Raw genomic sequence first — 12,862 nt, 5'->3', positions numbered from 1 at the left:
GACAATAAATTGTTAGGTTTGTTATATATATATATATATATATATATATTTATTTTTTTTTTTTTTACATGACCAGCCTTCACATATTGTCCAAAATAAACTGAAAAATCCAAAATTCCTAGAGTTCAAACAGAAGTGATGCTACAAACTGTGCAGTCCAGCAGCAACAAGCAGTATTTCTTTTTTCATGCATTCTCTTTGGGTAGATTCAACTGCATTACCAACGTTTCCATATTAAACATTTGCTTCCCAGTCTTCCTCTGGTTCAGCTCTATGAGAACGCTGGACGGCCCGAAAATCCTCATCGTCTTCCAAGCCACCGTCCACCTGATCTGGGTCTGAAAACACAATGAGGGAGAGATTTGAAAACAACATTCATTCAATTAATAGGTGTTTGTTAAAACAGAAGAAGGACTTCTAGGAAGATGCATTCATGATCCTGGTAGATGCAACCAAAGGGACGGACTAAATTATTCGAGATGATCAGACTGACTCAGAATAAGTCTCTGCGCTTCAGTAAAAAGATACCTTGCACTTGCAGCTGAGGATAAATGAAGCTGAAGTGTTGCAGGAAGTCCTATAAAGTCAGTTATGCCATCTGCTGGACAACCCCTAGATTACAAGTATCTATAAAACTATATCTACAAGTTCCTTCCAGAGTGATATATTCCTGTTCATCATGATGATTATGTGTTACAGATAATGAAAACCCTAAATTGTGTTTTTTCAGAATATTTGATTACTACATTAGAGCAGTAAAAACAGTGTTTTTTAATAGAGAAATGTATACACGTGCTATACAGTATATGCACTCAAATGTGGCTCCTTCTCCAGGGAGGCAACCTGCCTGTGGCAACACCCAGGTTATGAGCGGGGGCCGAGTCCTCCTGGAAAATCAAACCAGCATCTTCACAAAGCTTATCAGCAAAAATGTCCTGGTACGGGCTGAGCTGGCTTTAGACTTGATAAAATACAGTGGACCAACTCCAGGAGATGGCATGGACCAAATCATCTCTGACTGGGAAACCTCAGTGTGGAGCTCAAGCAGCTTTGAGTTCTTTGCCTCTCCACTCTTCCTCCAGACTTTAGAACAATGATTGAACGTTTATTTTAATCTGAAAAGAGTTCGTCTGACCACTGAGCAACAGTCCCGTTCTTCTTCTCATCAGCCCATGATCGATGCATCCAACATTGTCTCTGTCTCATGACTGGCTTAACACAAGGAATGTGACATCTGTAGAGCATTTCCTGGATATGTCTGTACATGGTGGTTCTTCCCTCCTCAAACTCTTTAATGCACTTTGCTTCACAATTGTGATAAATTTCCATTAACATGTCTGGATATAGCACTGATCAGCCCACAATTTATGTCTTATTGTTTTTCGTGAAGGCTGTCACTTACTGTCAGCTGGACAACTGTTAAATCAACAGTCTTTCCCATGATCGTGGAGGCCATAACAGGATGACGGCATAACATTTCTCTTAAAAAAATGTGTTTCTTATTTTAATGAGAAACCAACTGTGACCAGCCATAATCGCCTAATTAACAGAATTAAGCACTTGAAATAAATCACTCTACGTGTAACGAATGACTGGTATTTCTTGATTTACTGAAAGAAAAATCACTTTTTGAGAGTTCCAGGCATATCAACGAGAGATAAAGACTGTGTAAAAACTTAATTATCTCTTTTTAAACCGTTATACATCACATTTTTACAATATACACATGGAACAAACCTAAGACTAAAGACAAAATGCAGAAAGAAGCACATTTACCGTATTTTCCGCACTATAGGGCGCACCGGATTATAAGGCGCATAGAATAGAAGCTACTGCAGTCAAACGTTTGACTGGGGTTGCGTTATGCATCCACTAGATGGAGCTAAAGAGAATGTCAACAAAACAGTCAGATAAGTCAGTCAGTCAAACTTTATTAATACACTACAAACCAGCGTTCTGATAACTCCATTCACTCTCATGGTAAGATCTCCTCTACATAGAATTATATTGAATAGAGCCAACCGCACGTTAGGAATGCATTGGAGTCTATGAAGTTGAAGTTGAAATCAAACGTTAGTTAAAACGTGAAAGGGAACTTTTCCTTGATTCAGTAAACACGTAAAAGAAACAGTTTGATGCACTAAATCAAACGTTAGTGCTGTTAACCTTTCCTGTTTCTGTCCCCTGACCGTAGTCTGATGACACAGGGGAGACACTTTCTCCAGGGCCGAAGTTACTAGTTTCCTCGGGGTTAACTCCCTCACTCTTACGTTGCTGAGTTGAGCATGAAGAAACAGCATCAAAACACTGAGTTGTTGACAAGATTCGGGGGTTCTTTTTAATAACTTTGCAGCACGTAAAAACACAGGGCTTACAGACTCATACACCGCTGCTCCGGTCGCCGTCTCTACCCACCCCACACACACAATAATACCGACGTCACTCCTTCACTCTTGATTCTCAGCTACGGCAGCACACAGCGCCACCTCTGTCCGGAGGAGTAATGTCAACATCTTCCATACACACACACGAAACATACACCCCACACACTGAGCTTCTAATCACATATAGTTCAGGCAATTCCTGCAACAGTACATTCAAACGTTATACACACACAAGTGGTGTTGGACTAGGAGTAAGCACAGTACAGGTGTTTACCGCTATTACTTCGGCGACGCCCCTGACTACGGTAGCCGTAATGCTGCAATTAATGGTTTTTAAGTGCGCCTTATAGTGCGGAAAATACGGTAATAAAATGTTGTGAAGAATTGTCATTCCTAGTCTGAATAACTGAAACTTTGAAAGTTCTGTAAATCAAAATGGGTTTAGTCGGCTAACAAGATTTCCTTCTGCATCAACTGGAACTACATTTTTTTTAAAATAACAATAGAGAATATGGAATACAACCATGTGTATCAAGACAGATCAGACCTTGTATGTTTAAGAGTAATCAGACGGTACCTTGTTCTTCACATTTCACAAGCAGAGACGAGCCATCCTGAGTGAGTTTAACCTGCGGATGATCCATCAGCAGATGTCTGAGATTTTCAAGACTTCCACTCAGTTCACCGATTTTAGGACAGCAGGACCACAGCACAGCCAGAGGGACTAAGACGTATCTAAATGAACAGTGAATAAATGCAACAAATGAGGGGAAGAAATCCTCCATCATCACTACAGCTACAATTTGTGGAGCTTATGCTGGAGTCCCGTCATGTACAGGTTTTAAGTTTGCTGCACTGAAATGATTTACTGTCAGGGTGCCTCAGATGCAGAAATAATGAAATGACTGTGGGAATGTCTGCAGCCCTGCTGCACCATTCTACAGTTACTATCCCGTCTGAGATACACACTGTCATAGACATAAAAACAGTTATTGCACACATCAGACACACAATGAACCGCATATAGACACACGTCTATATGCGGTTACAGGAGGGGGTATAAAAGGATGCTCAACATAAAGCAGAAAATACCTTCAACAGGAGGATTTCCTTAACCAAGATGACGGTTTACCAACCACTTCAAGAACTATTTTTTTAGAACTGTGCATGCAGGGCGACACAGTGAGGAAGCTGTGTGTTCCCTGTACCCATCCAGCTGCTGACCACAGAGGGCTTCCTAGAAACAGAGGCTCAGAGGGAGCAGGCAGACCAATCAGGACTGTTCCAGTGCAACGGAACGGTGAAACTGTGCTAATATTAATCCACCAGGCGTCCATCGAGCTCCACTAAACATCATCCTGTCTTCACAGCATCATTACTCGTCAGTGGTTCAAGTGACAAACTAAACTACAGTTTCAGAGCACTCCATCAATGCTGAGTGCCTCTGTGTTTACAGGAGCTAAATGAATAAACACAGCCTCACCCTTTCCTGTTACACTTCTGAATTCATTCAAGGATGTACAGAAATCTATGTAAGTGGTGTAAAACATTAACGGGTCAGTCGAATGAGATTTACAGTAACTATGGGGTAAGTAGGGAGATTTACACAAGTTTGCATATTTGAGGATTTTCAAGGGAGGGCTGCATGGTGGTGCAGTTGGTAGTACCGTTGCCTTGCAGCAAGATGGTTCTGGGTTCAACTCCTGGCCTGGGGTCCTGCAGAGTTTGCATGTTCTCCCTGTGCATGTGTGGGTTCTCTCCGGGTACTCTGGCTTCCTCCCACAGTCCAATAACCGGTAGGTTAATTGGTCTCTCTAAATTGCCCTTAGGTATGAATGGATGTGTGCATGGTTGTTTGTCCTGTGTGTCTGTGTTGTCCCGCAATGGACTGGCGACCTGTCCAGGTCAACCCCGCCTCTCACCCATAGACCACTGGAGATAGGCTCCAGCTCCACTGTATGGAAGCAACAGGTATAGAAAATGGATGGATGGATTTTCAAGGATGGAGTCTGGATTTAGGATGGACAAAGGAAATGTTCTTGGATACATCTGGCTGCACATCTTTATACATCTGCATATTTTTTTGAATGTGCCATTGTTTCATACATCTACGTTATGTTTATATGTACGGCCTTTTCTTGATTTGAGAATATGCTGCGGCTCAGTAGGAAATTCATGAAACTTTTTGTACACAATGACCAGCAACCAACCTCTGCACACACCTATCTTCCAAACAGAAACACACCTGTTTAATGTACCAGACTGTTGTTGTGGGTCGTTTGCCCAAAGCAACCCGGCACCCTCCTGCTCCTCAACATCACCTCTGTCACAATAATCCACGGGACAATCCAACGTTTCTGTACATGCTGACAGGAAAAAGATTTTATACAAATTATAGCAAATAAATACAATTTTAATTTAACATATTCATCTACATGTTGGTGTATGTGATTCTGAAAGCAGCTCCTCCAAGGCTCCTTGTTCAGTCTGACGGTGTGGTAAAACATCATTTGTCCTTCCAGTCTTTTCCTTCATCCACCGGTTCTTCAGGTGTTCGGCCCAATGCAACACCTCACTCACTAGGACTTTGCGCAAAGTATTGCTGTCATGCAGGCTGGGGTAGTTTACAGAGTACACCTGAAAGAGAATGTCACAAGTTAAAATATCAAAGCCCAGAAACACCAATATTAACTGCGGAAGAAACCTTAAAAGAACGAGAGATCCGACTGAGAATTCTGCAGCACCACAGCATTCGGTTACCAACCAATACAAGCGGGGTTTGGACTAAACTGACTAAATCTGTCAAAACTTCACTTATAAGGCCAGAAGTTGCAAGTAAAAAAAAAAAAAAAACTAATCAAGGTAGACGTCCTTCCTTACATTCTTCTTGGAAGTCTTTACGGCATCTTGCTAAAAGCCAGCAACATAGTCCGTTTTTTTGTGTTGATGTGATGCCTTCATGCAAATATGGTGACCTTACACTGAGTCTTTAATCGACTGCTCTTGCTAGTGCCTCAGGTACACTGCTTATATTAAGCTATGCTGCATACTGGACTTAAATACAGCAGTGATGCATGTGAGAACCAGTTCCTTATAAAGGAATACACTCACCAATGTGTACGCAAACACTTCCTCCACATCGCTGCCATGTAACACGCTGCAATGATCGTTGCCCTGGAGACGATGAAAGACGCCAATCTGGGAGCAGAAACCAATACTTTCTTGCTGGTCCTGTGGTGCTTCTCCAACACCAGTGAATTCCACCTCGTAGCCATAATCCAAACACACTTTAAGAGCCCTGCAGGATGCAAAGTGACAAAAGGGAGAATCCAAGAGCCAAAGTTGTTCGAAAGCCTGAAAAGCTTTGCTTTCCTCAAATGGCTGTCATAACTTTTTGACAAGAACAGCCACCTGGCTGTCTTCTGTTGTCATTTCAATGATTTTTAATTCATATTAACAATGCAAAGAACTTCAAAGCTTAAATTTACAAAAGTTACTCTTATCTTATGAGGCAAACTACTAAATTAATAAGGTATACCACCAAAAATGTTCAGGATACTGCTGTAGAAGCAGCATATGGTTCTAGATCAAACATCAATGCTACTGCAAAATACAGCACAATGCAAAAATATGAAAATGTTTCAAAACAATTTATTTCAGCAATTTAAATCAAAAAATGAAACATTTTTTACACAAAGAGTGACATTTCAAGCATTTATTTCTGTGCATTTAATGATCATAGTTTACAGCTAATGAAGCCCAACATTTGAAAAACTACAAAGCCACAGAAAGCTATTCCTAAAGGAGCTGGCTGTTCAAAGAGAGCTGTATCCACATGTAATAATGGAAAGCTGAGTGGAAGGAAAAAGGTCTGGTAGGCAAAGGTGTGCAAGCAACAGGGACAATTGCAAACTACTTGACATCTAGCGTGGATTTTCCACACAGTCATCTGCTGGTGTTGGTCCACTGTGTTTAATCAAGTCCAAAGTTAGCACAGTTGTCTACCAATAAATTTTAGAGCACTTCATGCTTCCCCCTGTAGCATGGTCCTATAGAAAGGTTGATTGCAATTTATCACTGCGCTTGATTGGCCTGCAAACTGGCCTGACCTAAACCCTTCGGAGAATCTATGTGGTATTATCAAGAGGAAGATGAGAGACACAAGACCCAAGAATGCACATGAGATGAAGGTCGGTATTAATGCAACCTGGGCTTCCATTACACCTTGGCAGGGCCACAGGCTGATCGCCTCCATGCCACACCGCATTGATGCAGTAATTCATGCAAAAGAATGTCTGACCAAGTGTTGACTGCATAAACAGTGCAATTAAATACTTTAAATACTTTATTCGTTTAATGTAAAAATCTGATTTTCTGAGGAACTGGATTTTGGGTCTTCAGTAGCTGTAAGCTATAATCCATCAAAAAGATAATTAAAGAACTCTTGAGATATATCACTTGGTGTGTAATGAATCTACAGGTCCTTCTCAAAATATTAGCATATTGTGATAAAGTTCATTATTTTCCATAATGTAATGATGAAAATTTAACATTCATATATTTTAGATTCATTGCACACTAACTGAAATATTTCAGGTCTTTTATTGTCTTAATACGGATGATTTTGGCATACAGCTCATGAAAACCCAAAATTCCTATCTCACAAAATTAGCATATTTCATCCGACCAATAAAAGAAAAGTGTTTTTAATACAAATAACGTCAACCTTCAAATAATCATGTACAGTTATGCACTCAATACTTGGTCGGGAATCCTTTGGCAGAAATGACTGCTTCAATGCGGCGTGGCATGGAGGCAATCAGCCTGTGGCACTGCTGAGGTCTTATGGAGGCCCAGGATGCTTCGATAGCGGCCTTTAGCTCATCCAGAGTGTTGGGTCTTGAGTCTCTCAACGTTCTCTTCACAATATCCCACAGATTCTCTATGGGGTTCAGGTCAGGAGAGTTGGCAGGCCAATTGAGCACAGTGATACCATGGTCAGTAAACCATTTACCAGTGGTTTTGGCACTGTGAGCAGGTGCCAGGTCGTGCTGAAAAATGAAATCTTCATCTCCATAAAGTTTTTGAGCAGATGGAAGCATGAAGTGCTCCAAAATCTCCTGATAGCTAGCTGCATTGATCCTGCCCTTGATAAAACACAGTGGACCAACACCAGCAGCTGACACGGCACCCCAGACCATCACTGACTGTGGGTACTTGACACTGGACTTCTGGCATTTCCTTCTCCCCAGTCTTCCTCCAGATTCTGGCACCTTGATTTCCGAATGACATGCAGAATTTGCTTTCATCCGAAAAAAGTACTTTGGACCACTGAGCAACAGTCCAGTGCTGCTTCTCTGTAGCCCAGATCAGGCGCTTCTGCTGCTGTTTCTGGTTCAAAAGTGGCTTGACCTGAGGAATGCGGCACCTGTAGCCCATTTCCTGCACACGCCTGTGCACGGTGGCTCTGGATGCTTCTACTCCAGACTCAGTCCACTGCTTCCGCAGGTCCCCCAAGGTCTGGAATCGGCCCTTCTCCACAATCTTCCTCAGGGTCTGGTCACCTCTTCTCGTTGTGCAGCGTTTTCTGCCCCACTTTTTCCTTCCCACAGACTTCCCACTGAGGTGCCTTGATACAGCACTCTGGGAACAGCCTATTCGTTCAGAAATTTCTTTCTGTGTCTTACCCTCTTGCTTGAGGGTGTCAATAGTGGCCTTCTGGACAGCAGTCAGGTCGGCAGTCTTACCCATGATTGGGGTTTTGAGTGATGAACCAGGCTGGGAGTTTTAAAGGCCTCAGGAATCTTTTGCAGGTGTTTAGAGTTAACTCGTTGATTCAGATGATTAGGTTCATAGCTCGTTTAGAGACCCTTTTAATGATATGCTAATTTTGTGAGATAGGAATTTTGGGTTTTCATGAGCTGTATGCCAAAATCATCCGTATTAAGACAATAAAAGACCTGAAATATTTCAGTTAGTGTGCAATGAATCTAAAATATATGAATGTAAAATTTTCATCATGACATTACGGAAAATAATGAACTTTATCACAATATGCTAATATTTTGAGAAGGACCTGTATATGATCAATGATGTTGATGTGACTGAATTACTCGAATAAATTAACTGTTGATGTTCTACTGTATTGCTGGGTTTGGTGTGTTTCTTTTGTGATCAAGTGAATCGCTGCACTGTACCAGGATCTGAACTCTGATCTGTTCCACTCAAACTTGTGATCACTGTGTCTGAAACCAGTCAGTCCCGGCAGAAGCGCGTTGAATTCAGAGTTTGGGGTGCTGACGATAACACTTGCCGGGATCATGTATCCAAAAACCACAGAAGCAAAGCACTCCAAATCAGTAAGAGTGAGGTGCTCTATCCTGCAGAAACACACACAAAAAACGTATAAAATGAGACATGTTTAACAAGAAACATCGCAACTGATAACATTGTCGCTCAGCTGCTTACAGTTCTATGCTGGTCACTAAATCAAATCGTCTGAGGCGACCATCCCTTTGTGTCACTGAACCTTGGTACAGCTCTACACGCAGCTGGTCATAAGTAGGCTGCAGATAGTCGGTTGACAGAGGAGCTAATCTGTGCCTGAGGGGGAGAACAAAGCCAAACTCAACCCAAAACATAAGTTTAACATGTTTATTGTCGTTTTACAACAATCATAAGTTGTATAATACAAAAGAAAAAGTTCTGCTCACTTGTAAAGAAATGAATTTATATCAAGAACAAGAAAATCAGCTAACAGCAGTTAAAGCTTTAAACTAATTTAAGTCCTACCTAGTCAGTCAGTTCCACTATGTACCACTTTACAGTGTCATCTAAGCTTACCAGGGTTAGTTATGGCGTACCACAGGGTTCTGTGCTGGGACCTTTTCTTTTTTTTGACTCTTTTTCCATTTGTTATGCAAATAAAATCATGTTCTACTATCCAAACGACTGACCACTACTGCTACATGCTCATCTAGGAGAGGTAATTGCTGCAAGTCAATGACTATAAGCAATCAGTTGCATTTCCTTAAATAGAAAACTTTTTTAATCAATTTGAATAATAAATTGAGCTTGACTGGACTGTTTGATAACTACAGGTCCTTCTCAAAATATTAGCATATTGTGATAAAGTTCATTATTTTCCATAATGTCATGATGAAAATTTAACATTCATATATTTTAGATTCATTGCACACTAATTGAAATATTTCAGGTCTTTTATTGTCTTAATACGGATGATTTTGGCATACAGCTCATGAAAACCCAAAATTCCTATCTCACAAAATTAGCATATTTCATCCGACCAATAAAAGAAAAGTGTTTTTAATACAAAAAACGTCAACCTTCAAATAATCATGTAGTTATGCACTCAATACTTGGTCGGGAATCCTTATGGAGGCCCAGGATGCTTCGATAGCGGCCTTTAGCTCATCCAGAGTGTTGGGTCTTGAGTCTCTCAACGTTCTCTTCACAATATCCCACAGATTCTCTATGGGGTTCAGGTCAGGAGAGTTGGCAGGCCAATTGAGCACAGTGATACCATGGTCAGTAAACCATTTACCAGTGGTTTTGGCACTGTGAGAAGGTGACAGGTCGTGCTGAAAAATGAAATCTTCATCTCCATAAAGCTTTTCAGCAGATGGAAGCATGAAGTGCTCCAAAATCTCCTGATAGCTAGCTGCATTGACCCTGCCCTTGATAAAACACAGTGGACCAACACCAGCAGCTGACACGGCACCCCAGACCATCACTGACTGTGGGTACTTGACACTGGACTTCTGGCATTTTGGCATTTCCTTCTCTCCCAGTCTTCCTCCAGACTCTGGCACCTTGATTTCTGAATGACATGCAGAATTTGCTTTCATCCGAAAAAAGTACTTTGGACCACTGAGCAACAGTCCAGTGCTGCTTCTCTGTAGCCCAGGTCAGGCGCTTCTGCCGCTGTTTCTGGTTCAAAAGTGGCTTGACCTGGGGAATGCGGTACCTGTAGCCCATTTCCTGCACACGCCTGTGCACGGTGGTTCTGGATGTTTCTACTCCAGACTCAGTCCACTGCTTCCGCAGGTCCCCCAAGTTCTGGAATCGGCCCTTCTCCACAATCTTCCTCAGGGTCCGGTCACCTCTTCTCAGTTGTGCAGCGTTTTCTGCCACACTTTTTCCTTCCCACAGACTTCCCACTGAGGTGCCTTGATACAGCACTCTGGGAACAGCCTATTCGTTCAGAAATTTCTTTCTGTGTCTTACCCTCTTGCTTGAGGGTGTCAATAGTGGCCTTCTGGACAGCAGTCAGGTCGGCAGTCTTACCCATGATTGGGGTTTTGAGTGATGAACCAGGCTGGGAGTTTTAAAGGCCTCAGGAATCTTTTGCAGGTGTTTAGAGTTAACTCGTTGATTCAGATGATTAGGTTCATAGCTCGTTTAGAGACCCTTTTAATGATATGCTAATTTTGTGAGATAGGAATTTTGGGTTTTCATGAGCTGTATGCCAAAATCATCCGTATTAAGACAATAAAAGACCTGAAATATTTCAATTAGTGTGCAATGAATCTAAAATATATGAATGTTAAATTTTCATCATGACATTATGGAAAATAATGAACTTTATCACAATATGCTAATATTTTGAGAAGGACCTGTATGTATGTACCTGACTTCATACAGAAATCTGTCTGTCTCTATGATTGGATTAAATGTGAATTGGTGCTATATAAATAAACTGAACTGAAACTGAATTAAACTGAAGCCACAAAACTCGAAAAACTAATTAATTGTGGAAATTGCAGACCTATACGGCAGGTCTACAGTTATGGTTAACAATTAACTTCCCTTTTTTTAATTTAATAGTAAGAAACAAGGTAGGTCCCAGAGACTTAGAAGAGACTTAGAAATCACCTCCAACATGCCATATTTTTACTAAAGTCTAAATAAAAACTGATTTTTTTTTTTTTATTTATACTTTCCTTTACATGTTTTCATGATCTGCTGAGAGATGTCTGTATCATTTCCTTATCAGAAGCAACCCTCTTGGTTGAATGAAATTAATTTTAAATCTAAACTCAGAAAGGACATGTATAATTTGGACACAACTGTACCTCTGTCACTCAATTCTAAATGGGGTCAAAGTTTTATCCTTAAAAACAGGATTACTAACTGTTCCGCATTTCCCCAAAGCTGCCGTCCCTACATTGGTTTCCTGTTTCGAAACCTTTATTGTTAGACACTTTTCATGACAAAATTTCATATTTTACCAAACTAACTTTCAGAGTTCTCAGTACAACTTTTGTCTATTTTCAAATCTTAAATATGGAGATTTGTTCTAGATGCACAACCAATATTTTTTTTCCAGGTACAGTTTGGGAATGATGTTCTGTTCCCCTCTACTTTTAAGACTAATGATCCTTATAATGAGGCCTATATTTAACTTGTTTTGTTACAACTTGCTTCATATGTTGTTTTTTTCTAACTTTGTATAACAACATTCTTTTTGTAATTTAAATAAATGAAACTTCTGCACAGTCTTGCAGAAAGATGGCCCTGGGTTCAAATCCCAGCCCGGGCTCTTTCTGTATTGCCTCTAGGCATGAATGTGGTTTGTAATTTTACAGTTAACTTATGGAAAACCTGTAAGCTATTTAACCGTGTGAGATAACTATGAATAAAACAAATCTGCCCTGAAAGCCGTGTCTGTGCTGCATCTTAGTTCACTTACCTCATTTTCTTGATTTTTGCGCCATTGCTGTCCACGCCGACCAGCAGTTCAATGTTCCGGTGAAACTTGAGCTGTTTCAGGAGCTTACCCTCACCGCAGCCCAAGTCGGCTACCTGGTGGGAGAAGAAAAACAAGCAACATGACAAGCAACATTGCAATAAATGGAGCGAAAACGTTCACAACAACTAGTAAAACTGATTAATGCAGAGAAGCCTGAAGTAGCTAATATCGTTAACTGATTTGCTACAACGAGGCGTTAATTGCTGCTAGCAAACGTTGGCTTCGAAGCCAGAGTTCAGAATAGTTGAAATGTTGAATAATTTATACAGCAACAACCTGTTTAGGTTTGTTTTTTCTGACAAAATCGATGACAAACTGATGTCTTTGAATGTGAAGCGAAGGACTGAAAATGGGATTCATTTTTCTCCAACAACACTAATTCTATCTATTAACCCGCCTGGCTGTAGAGGGCGCTGTTGAAATGTGCGACGCTGCGGTGCTACCAGAGGGCTGCGAGCATAATAGAATAGAATCATATCCAATAAATTAGAATATTATTAAAAAGTTGATTTCAGCAACTCATTTCACTCAGCAAAAACATTTTATAGAGACAGAGACTAAGGTTTTTAAGTCAATTAATTTTAAGTTAATTATCAGCTAATGAAAACAAGTCATTAAAATTAGAATATTACATCAGACCAGAAAAAAAAAAAACATTTTTAATGCAAAACTGTGGGCCTAATAAAAAGTATGTCACCTGCTTAAA

General features: G+C 40.6%; 1 protein-coding gene across 1 annotated transcript; it reads right to left on the bottom strand.

Annotated features, from left to right (window-relative positions):
* Nucleotides 1-12: 12 nt before the first annotated feature.
* Nucleotides 13-12,589, bottom strand: henmt1 (HEN methyltransferase 1). The gene is made up of 9 exons (XM_047373930.1): nt 12,433-12,589; nt 12,097-12,209; nt 8,853-8,987; nt 8,582-8,764; nt 5,496-5,682; nt 4,820-5,021; nt 4,630-4,750; nt 2,962-3,119; nt 13-338 (listed from the first exon to the last, which is right to left on the bottom strand). The coding sequence occupies exons 1-9, from the start codon at nt 12,514-12,516 to the stop codon at nt 235-237; spliced, it is 1,287 nt and encodes a 428-aa protein (XP_047229886.1). The 5' UTR covers nt 12,517-12,589; the 3' UTR covers nt 13-234.
* Between the last annotated feature and the right edge of the window lie 273 nt (nt 12,590-12,862).

This window comes from Girardinichthys multiradiatus, chromosome 9, assembly GCF_021462225.1.
Source record: "Girardinichthys multiradiatus isolate DD_20200921_A chromosome 9, DD_fGirMul_XY1, whole genome shotgun sequence".
Taxonomy (NCBI): Eukaryota; Metazoa; Chordata; class Actinopteri; order Cyprinodontiformes; family Goodeidae; genus Girardinichthys; species Girardinichthys multiradiatus.
The sequence above is the reverse complement of the archived record's forward strand: the minus strand, read 5'-3'. Positions and strand labels throughout refer to the sequence as shown.

What these genes read in the sequence shown, in the direction of transcription:
- henmt1 (XM_047373930.1), bottom strand. Translation starts at nt 12,516, where the DNA reads ATGAATCCCATTTTCAGTCCTTCGCTTCACATTCAAAGACATCAGTTT. An exon ending in AGATCAGAGTTCAGATCCTG is followed by an intron (nt 5,683 to 8,581) that starts GTACAGTGCAGC and finishes TGCATCCTGCAG; the next exon opens with GGCTCTTAAAGTGTGTTTGG. An exon ending in AGAATCACATACACCAACAT is followed by an intron (nt 4,751 to 4,819) that starts GTAGATGAATAT and finishes TTTTCCTGTCAG; the next exon opens with CATGTACAGAAACGTTGGAT.